General features: G+C 33.1%; 1 protein-coding gene across 1 annotated transcript in view; it reads right to left on the bottom strand.

Moving 5' to 3' along the window:
- Positions 1–798: 798 nt before the first annotated feature.
- Positions 799–10505, bottom strand: part of LOC111086140 — a 20787-nt gene continuing 11080 nt past the window's right edge. The window contains exon 4 of the mRNA XM_022387806.1: positions 799–2087. Coding sequence (XP_022243514.1) covers positions 1894–2087 — 194 coding nt within the window. The 3' untranslated portion in view covers positions 799–1893. The remainder of the gene's footprint in view (positions 2088–10505) is intronic.

Raw genomic sequence — 10505 nt, 5'->3', positions numbered from 1 at the left:
TGTCATGTTAAACTTATATTAAAGTTTTTCTTCATTACCCATTTAAGCCGTCTCCAGCCATTATTGTTATATTATCTCTAATAAGATGCTTAATAATGTTTTATATTGTGTTAAAGTAACTTCGAAATCAAATTGATGTTTAATCTTTTAAACTTGGAAATGAATTGATATCTTTTTTATATTAGAATGTGAAATGTCAAAAATAAGTCCTGATTTTGAAAAACATTCTCTTAAGATTTATTATTTTAGAATTTACAAACAAACAATGTTCTTTATTTTTACTTTTTATAGTTTACTCAGTTGAATTAGATCGCAGTTTCAATCTAAAACCATCAGTTAACCCTTAACAAAATATGAAAATAATGTTTATTGGACGAGATGTTGGATTTATCCGATAATGGCGATGTTTGACTGTTTTGTTTACCATATTTTTCTTGGAAGGCATGTACTCCATATTTCTTTAACTTAATCCTAAAAACTTTCTGGTATATTACAAACTGAAATAATTCCATAAGGAAGACAATGGACAATTGTATTTTCTTACGAAAATTTGATATGAGTGAATACCAGTAATTTTTTTCTATTCTTAAGTCTATATTAATAGATCCTGAGTGTCTCCTCTTGTCCTACAAGATTAGTTGTAACAGGTGTTTTCGTATAGATAAAACTTGGTACATAAAAATACAACATTTTAAAATAACATCTTTGTGAAAAATGTCTTAGAGAATATATATATTTGAAATTATCCATTTTCCCAGTTAAAGCTGCTTATCTGACTAACACACACACACACAGATATATATATATATGTTTGCATATACATATATTTATTTAGCGAGAGAGAGAGCACGTGGCTACACAGAACAGCGAGGCTGCCTTACAATTATGACCATATATCTTTTCTATGAACTGATACTACAACAGTGTGACTTATTTCAGGAAAATAATACACTAGTTCATAGCAAACACGTATACATAACGTACTTTGATCATAAAATCAATTGAAAATGACTAGTACTGGTATAGTGTATTCTCGACACACGAAATAAGAACTGCCACATTAACTTCATATAAAGAGGAACACAAAAAGTTACTACTTGCTGCTGTCAAGCTTGAAGTGTGAAATCGTATTTAACCATAAATTTAAAGTATTAATGTACTCAGAAAAAACAATAATTAATCTATCGAAACCTTGAAAAATGTTCGAGTGATAAATATTCTAGGTTCCATTTCATGTGGTGGACACAGAGTATTGTATATGATGAAATAAATTACCATAAACAGCAACTGTTGTATATGATGAAATAAATTACCATAAACAGCAACTGTTGTATATGATGAAATAAATTACCATAAACAGCAACAAAAACACGATAAAAAATATGAAAATACGTATAGTCGTTAGAACAGTAACAATTTCAAGCTGATTGTGACTTAACTGGAAAAAGTCACAAACTATAATCCCACCCCTCTTTCTGCTAGTATAGAGAAGTATTTTTACATTAAGGTAAAAAGTAGTCGAATGTTTAAGATTTCAAAAAGTAATTGTCACATGGGCTTAACCTGAACGCTGAAAATGGTTTCAACCATTTTTTTTTATAACCTAGAAAAATAATTTGAAAGTGAAGTTCGAAAATTTCAAATATTTCAACCAAAATAGTGAGGTTTTATAAATTTGTTTCTAAACGCTTTAATTATTTGACAGTTAAAACGTGTTTATAAAATGTTGTAACTTTTCTATTTGAAGATCGAGAAACGTTTTCTTGGCTTTGAAAATCGTTAAGCTGTCGTGACAATCGATTGCTTATACACAAATCTTTAAAAACAATGTAAAATCAAGCATGCATTCAACAAAGTTTCATTTCTCCTGCTATTCTTCGTATAATCAGACATCTACGCAGCTGTCCTTCCCTCAGAAATTTTCAAGGTTGTATATGAATCCTTCTCTTGGCATTCACCGCGTGCCTTATGGTTTCTGAAACACATCGAGGCAAGAGATGAATACGGAGAGTCAGACAAGTACAGGGGAACCTTCTCAGTAAAGATTGCTCGTACAACCACCACTCTCTCAAAGTCACCTTGTGCATCTGTTGAAAATAGAATAAATTATGTTTTTACTTTACCTACTACCAATTAAAAGAGTGATTTACATCATGATATTAATTTTATATAATACCCAATTGTGTACATAGAACAGTACACCCCATTTAAAGGCAATTGTATGATGACGTCAAAAGACAGGGCACTAATGTTTCAACTGGAAAGATACTCCAAACTTTTATAAACGACTGCAATAACGATCATTAATAGTAACATAGTTCTTTTTTCAAGAAAATTATCTATGACAGGAAATATTTTGAAGTTCCAGTTTAGGTCTTTGACTATTACGTTATCAAACTATTCAATTAATGTTTATTATATTACAAAGATATTTATTAAAATATCACAAGTTTTCCATGTCTAACTTTCTAAACATATATTTCATAATCTAAAAATTGATTATACCATTTAGATATTATTGTTATTATATAACAATGTTAAACAAATAAATTGACTGGCTTTCTATCAAATAAGACATACTGACCCAAGAAATAGTAAATAGGTGCCACAGAGTGCGAGTTTGGTGGACTTAAAAGCATGTGAAGTAACATATGATAAGGAAGTGATCATTTGAAAGTCGACTATTTTCGATCAAAATCCACCAAGAAGGAAAGCCATTTTTTCTTAACATGTGTTCCATAAAATTACAATTCATATATATATCCGTTGTGTGTTTGTTACTTTTGCTTCTCAAGTGCTCAACTTTGTAGAAAACATCAACATAAACTTTTAAAAAATGTAAGAATAACTGGTTAATAAGAACGTGAAACTTAATGGGGCAGCCATGGGTGTTAATACTATAACTATAAATAATATTATGGTAATTCCTGTTACAGTATTATGGTAATTCCTACTATAATATTACGTAAACGCACCAACTATGAATAAATAGCCCTGATAAAGCCTATTTACATTTTTATGTACACCATTGTTGAAAAGTTAAAACCTTGTATGCTTTAACAACTATTTCAAATCTTAAAGTTAAAGCGGCAAAAATATGTCACGCTAAAAACGTAGTTGTTAGAGAAGAGAAATTTCTTACTTCATAAATATTCTAAACATTTCACCATACAATTACACACTGTCGCTATATAACAGGAGGAAACGCCAATAAACTAAACTGCAACATTAATGTAATGTAATCGTAGTTACTCACCGATCGAACAATTAGTTAAACAATATTGAGTACCGATTAAAGTGGCGGACATTTATCTCTAGGTTTTGTGTGGAAACGCAGGTCAAAGCAATTCTACTCATTCATGCTATCGAAGCCATAATAATGTAGTTTTATTTTCTACTCTTGATGATCTACACAATCTATTGGGCATGCGCAGCCTTTTCAGTATAAAAGACAAATATTGAGCGGTTAGGAACTAGCCGGTAAATATATACCCTAGAAAAGCTGAACAGAAGGAAGCCAACAAACGTTATTTATACACAGTTCAGGGGCCGAGTGGGGTATTCGGGGACTTAATCAAAGAGCACGTCTGTCCAGTTGTTCCCTTAATGTAAGCTTAACATTGGAAGAATCACCTAAGTCTGATTGAGATGTAACAACCTTTACCCACGCTGCACGCGGCGTTCCATATGCTTTGTACCCACAAAACAGAAGTATTGTCGCGTGAATGTCTCGTGGATGGCGCGTGCGCATTGAGAAACCATCTTGCAAGGTCTCTTTGGCTATATTGTTTCATTTGTTAAACCAATATAAACGTTTTAGTGATATTTATGATCAATGTCAGAAGTTTTTTTGTACAATAAAAAACGATCAAAGTTGTTTTTCTTAATGTTAAAATGCTCTCTCATGTTAAAAGAACAGATAACATCAAACACGGTATAAAATATTTTTATGAAGCTTTAAGAGAATTATGTTGAAACGAAAACTCTTTGTTCTAATAAATCTATTGTTCTAAGATCTTCATTTCTGAACATTGACTGAAAATAGAAAACTTACACGTGTAGTTCAGTAAGACACGACTTATATTTTCTCTTTTTTCATCTAAGTATATCTTTCTTTCCTTTCTGTTATACCAGGAAAGTAAACTAAATTAATCAGAAAGATTATATATCTCTCATCACTGAAATGTGTTAAATGGATTGATGACTGAAGGATATATTGCCAATTATAAGCAACTTGAACTACAGACAGAAGTCTACTCATAAGTATCTATGAACTTTAGTTGAATGGACGGCAACTGCCTGTTGCAGAAACACAAGTTTAGAGGACATCTTTCGAAAGTCTTTCGTCTTTAGTCTTCGGGAATACTCTACCCAAACAATCTATGAAAGAAGACATATCTAACCAGGAAAAGTATGCATCTAAATGTAAGGTTATTCCATTTATAGTCGTTTATGTACTTCCATGACATTGTCTAAATCTAAAACTATGTCGTTTGATCTAAGTATATTGGCAGTTGTTACGGGATTACTAGTGTTCGAAACATGTTTATCCTTTCTCTCTCGACTATGGGAGAGCAACGGCTGTTAGGGTAAAAACAGCAGATGGACAGTTGCCGTTACAGTAAATTCGAGCAGCTGTAAGCGTTCTTTTTGTGTTTTGAAGGAATACTTAATCCTGTTCTCAAATGAACCAAATTCTTCAAAACAACCAAGTTTGTATTATGATTCGCAAACCTATTTTTGGTTTCAAAATTTATTACAATTCTAATGTAAACGTTAAAGATTCAAAATATTTAGAATTGTGGTTTAGTCTTAATTTTAAAAAAGCATGTAAAACTGTGATATATTTTTATTGTAATTACATAGGTGCCTTCTGTATTTTAGAAATACTGTATTATTATAAATTGGTAATGCCTTATGCTTCGGCTAGCCCATTCATCACAAAACACACATTTACAGTTAATTTTGAATTTCAATATTGTTACACTAAACGTTTAATACTTGGAAAAGTCATAAGTCTAAATTTTGGACACTATTTAATGATCTGGAATTTGTGGTTGTATTTTAATTACTGGAGATTGTTGAGCAAAAAACAATTAAATTAACAACTGATTCTAAATGTATTTAGGGTATCCTGACTATCACATGCTTTGGATTATCTAAACATTTGTGTTTTTATGACTTTCCATTTCACGTTACTTATCCTTGGTGTGATGGCTGATGGCTCAGTAGAATGTCCCTTTTTACAAACAGGGTTGTAGCGAACCATTTCTACAAATAGTTAGAAAGCACTTATAACGAATCTTTTCTACAAAGAGATAGAGAATAGTAGACCCCTTCAAATAAAAGAGAAATCTAGGTAGATCATTGTTACTCTTATGACCACATATTAAATATGTAATTCAAATATGTTCAATAATTAGAAATGCGAAATAAAATGTTTATATTTCAGACCTATTGGTATTTTCAACTTGAATGACACATTATGCGTAGATTGTCTAAATAAAGTTGGCAAGGTCAGAGTCCTCTAGGATTCAGATACAGTCTTTTTTAATGTTGAATTAGGCCCGGCATGGCAAGGTGGTTAGGGCGCTCGACTCGCAATCTGAGGGTCGCGGGTTCGAATCCCCGTCCCGCCAAACATGCTCGCCATTTCAGCCGTGGGGGCGTTATAATGTGACGGTAACTCCCACTATTCGTCGTTAAAATAGTAGCCCAATAGTTAGCGGTGGGTGGTGATGACAAGCTGCCCTCCCTCTAGTCTTACGTTGCTAAATTAGGGACAACAAGCTGACTGATCACTCACTTAGGATTCTTCACACTGACTGATCACTCACTTAGGATTCTTCACATACACATACGTAATAGCATTCTTCCTATTTCCGTATGAAGCATTGATTAAGCATGTGATGTGTAAGGTGATTGCATTTGACAGTTGAAATTCTGTTAATGTATTTATCTTACTAAAACTTTGTACTGGATCCGTTAAGTATTTGTATTTTATATTCATTATATTCATCTGCCGCTGTCCCGAATTCTGAACAACTGACCCTACCACACATCATCGGCACTAAGGGAATGACTGTCACTTATATTACATCCACAGAAAGTGCGAAAACTATTTTATGGTATTGCATGTATTCGAAGCGGGCTCGCCAGCTATGAAATCCAGAGTTTCACCAACCCGTGCCCATATCCGATAAGAATAAATTTTTATTATGTCCATTCCATTATGGCCACAAATTAAAATAGACGCAATTGCATTTTTTTATATACTGTGGATTCGTAACATGGGAAATTTTAAATAATGCTTCTTAAAACAAGAGCGGCAGTCTAGCATGTATTTCATCACTTTCGTTAAGCTTAACGAGGTCCCTTGTTTCACCAGATTAGACAGTTACAGCAATGTTCATGGAAGGTATAGATTTTTGATCTTCTTAGTAATACGGTGTAATTGATATGATCAAAAGGAATATGTAATACAGTTATAAACATGAGGTTCTATTTCATTTTACCTCATAAAAACACCATGCTTTGCCCACCATGGATATAGAAACCAGATTTTTGGCGTTATAAGCGTTCAGGTTTATTGCTAAGCCACCGGGGAAGGGGGCATATTAAAAAAATTAAACTTGATATCGTAGTTTTGGGAGAAATTATAAATTAGATTTTGTTTTTTTATTGGCAAACAAGAAGTTTCCTGCTAAAGTTTGAGATCATACACTGACTGATCACTCACTTAGGATTCTTCACACTGACTGATCACTCACTTAGGATTCTTCACATACACATACGTAATAGCATTCTTCCTATTTCCGTATGAAGCATTGATTAAGCATGTGATGTGTAAGGTGATTGCTTGAGGCTCATATTAATGCTAAGATGTAGTAATATCGTGGTTAGTCTTCAAGACTCTTTTAAGACCAAAGATCTCTCCTACTTTCAAAGGGACGTGATATGATTATCTATATATCAGGGTCCTTTTTATCAAATACAGTTTCTTTGACCGCTGTTCAAAGGCATTTACCATTATAGTCTACTAACATTAGCAGTCCAGAGGGTATGCATCTAACACTTGGAAAACTATTGCTGTTAACCGTTTGTCACCGTCCGAGGGGAAATACGATTGGACAGTTTTTTAAAGTGCAATAGAACGCCATGTTGTGTCCTATAAGAATATTCCTTCAATAGTGTCAGCATTCGAATATCTCCCGATGTACAATGTAAATAACACCCTAAAACAGGTATATGGAAAACTAGTCGAATCCAAAAACAGTATAATAGTGCATTCCCACCCTGATGTACCATATTTCATCCAAGGAACTGAGCAATCGACCGTGCTTGTATTGTCCGAAAATATTTTAAATGAAAGCATGCCCAGAATCTTCCTTTATTAGTATTATTATTGTATCTCAGTATGAATGGGGCATGTTCACATATACCATTGTAGTCCTCTGTCGACATCAGTAAACCAACTACAGACCATTGCTCGAGATAAATGGTTTGCAGTATAACAACACATCTTCTAACAACTTGTGGAGTCTATGAAATGTTGAATCTTGGCTATAAACCGTGCAATAGATGGTCTAATCTGATATTAATCGATGGGTTTAATGAATAAAGTGACCAATCGGTGTTTATTTTCAACTTAATTGGCACTACTTTTAACATTAGTTTACTGAGAGCTTTATTAACGGTTTTGACGCTCTCTTACTGTAAACTTTAAATAACGAGCCACATCGGGTTATCTGCTGTGTCCACCAAGGGGAATAGAACCTCTGATTTTAGCATCAAAAATCCGATGACTTACCGCTGTCCCACCAGCGGACCTCTTCCCGAGTAGGCGTCTCCTCTCTGGTAAAACTCACAGTTGTATTGCTTGTTCAGAAATGATTGTTGCAATGAAAGCTTTCATACTGCATTTAGTTTGACAACAACTCTCTGAAAGCGTTGACACCAAAACCGATAGTACTTTGGTACTTTAGAGTTAAATAAGGTGGAAAACTGTGGCTCTTTTTTTGTAAAGTAAACGAGAATTAAAAAGGCGATTGTTTACTGAATATTTTTTTTAGACTTGAATTTTCTAGTGCAAGATAATACTGTTGATATTAACAACGTCAAGAGCAGAGTCAATGCTAGTTATGCATAATTTAATTGATTTTGCAGGTAATATGAATTGGTACAAAATGCGCGGCGTATAGGAAAAAATAAATAGGAAAGGCCACTTAGTGTTTCTATTCATTAAAAAACCTCAAAACAGCTAACTAACTCATTTACACCTTATGAGTTTATTTTCAAAGTAGAAGGAAACTACTAGTGTTTCTTTGTTTCACATTTTTACATAAGGTTTAATATCTTCCTTCCATTAACTCACTGTGACTGTAGTTGTCCAAGAAATGTGATGTCATCTTAGAAGAACTGACACCCTGATTATTATTACACAGAGGGCGTTGTCGTACAAGTTGCATGGATAGATTCACTATTGATGTTTTCATATATATCTATGTTAGACATGTGAGACTTTTCATTCAATATTTAACGGTAAAAGGTGACCTTTAGTTCTAGCTCCTTGCAAAGTAAAAATCGATTAACAAGTACATAACTAACCAGGGGAACATTGAGGCAAATATGATATTAGCTGATGAAATGTACACATGGTGTTCTATCATACAATTTGATGGAATTATTCGATTACCTTGTTCTAGCATACAATTCGATGGAAATAAAACAATGCTATGTATTGAAAAATTTTGAGTTCGAAATAACTATAATTCTATAACTTCGTGATATAGATATGTAATAAAAATAACAGCTGTAATTGTCAAACATAAGCACACTTTGAATACTTGAAAAAAGGAGATACTATGAAACGGAGTAGCATCGAATTGAAATTATCTAATATTTTTATGTATTGATCTAATGTGAGATTTCTGTTCCTTTATTTATTCATTTTTTTGTTCAGTTGAACAAAACTTCTAATGACATATATTTTATATAGATTTTTTTCCGACTTAATCCATACTGCTGACATTAATACAGTGAAAATATAACACATTAATAGTGTCACAAATAGTGCTATATACTTTCTTTAAGAAATATTGTAAAATCTGCCCTAGCCATCCCAAAATTAACAGTGATAAACTAGAGAGAAGGCAGCTAGTCAACACACCAACCGCCAACTTTTCCCATAGTTGGATTGAAAAGGGCGAGCATGTTCAGAGACGGGATTCGAGCCCGAGAACCTCAGACTACGAGTCGAGTGCCTTAACCACCAGGCCATGCCAGGCAAATAAATAACTAAGAGGGTGGTTATGCCATTTGTTTTCAGGAGATAAAAAAATCATTGTATTGTTTGTTTGTTTTAAGTTAAGCACAAAGCTACACAATGGGTTATCTGTGCTCTGCCCACCACAAGTATCGAAACCCAGTTTCTAGCGTTGTAAGTCCGCAGACATACCGCTGTGCCATTTGGGGGCAGATCGTTGTAATCAACAATATTCATTCTCTTAATTGTAAGTTAATAAATGACTAAGAGGGTGGCTATGTCACTTAAGTTAATAAATGACTAAGAGGGTGGCTATGCCACTTATTTTCAGGAGATAAGGAAATTCAGTGCTGAAGTTTACCAGTTTTCCTAAAGCAATATTGTTCCAGAAAAACAAATTGTTGGACTCTTCTAGTAAAATTACAAATATATTTTTGCACATATGATGGATTTGTTGATGTTCTGGTTTCAGTTCAACCACTGGATCTCTAAAGTGTGGAATAATGAAGTCATAATAGACATATATATACTTGTATGCTGTGATCCTTTAGTTTGTTTTACATTTTCGTCACTCACAACATTCATGAACATAATATCTGGAAACATTCAGAACTGTTGTAATGAATTAGACAATTTAAAAACATATTATACTTTCGATTCGTTTTATGATTTTCCTTGTTGCCAAACATTCCTTGTCAAGAAACATTAGTTTAGTTATCGTTTTGTTCAGTTAGCTCCTTATTTTCCATGATCTATTTAGTTTCATTCATAGGTAGGTTATGTCAGCAGTTACAATTCCTAAGAAGAAAATTAGCAATTGACAAACAAAGATAACACAGTGTTTGATACTTAAGCAACAAACCAAAGTTAAAGGATCGAATGTGAGGAATATATATATATACTAAACAGAAGTTTCGAAGATATCCTGAATTAAGATAATTACTGATCAGAAGTAAATAAAATAATATCTATAATGTCAGATAACATCTACACAGTACAAAATAATCATAAGTGGTCAGAAGTAGAAACCAGACCTTGTCTACCTTAAATAATATACAGATATAAAGAAGTATAACGATATTTTATAGGCCTGTGTATAGATCGATAACTGGTTATTCATACATGCAAGACATTTCCAAACTTACTTATTGCTTATATAGAAAGTGATATTTAGTATCTGTGGTAACATACTGACGATAGAAGACTTGAAGGTAATAAATTCAGATATAGGTCACATCAG

Source organism: Limulus polyphemus, unplaced genomic scaffold (assembly GCF_000517525.1).
Source record: "Limulus polyphemus unplaced genomic scaffold, Limulus_polyphemus-2.1.2 Scaffold878, whole genome shotgun sequence".
In the NCBI taxonomy this organism is placed as follows: Eukaryota; Metazoa; Arthropoda; class Merostomata; order Xiphosura; family Limulidae; genus Limulus; species Limulus polyphemus.
This window is presented reverse-complemented; position numbering and strand designations above follow the sequence as displayed.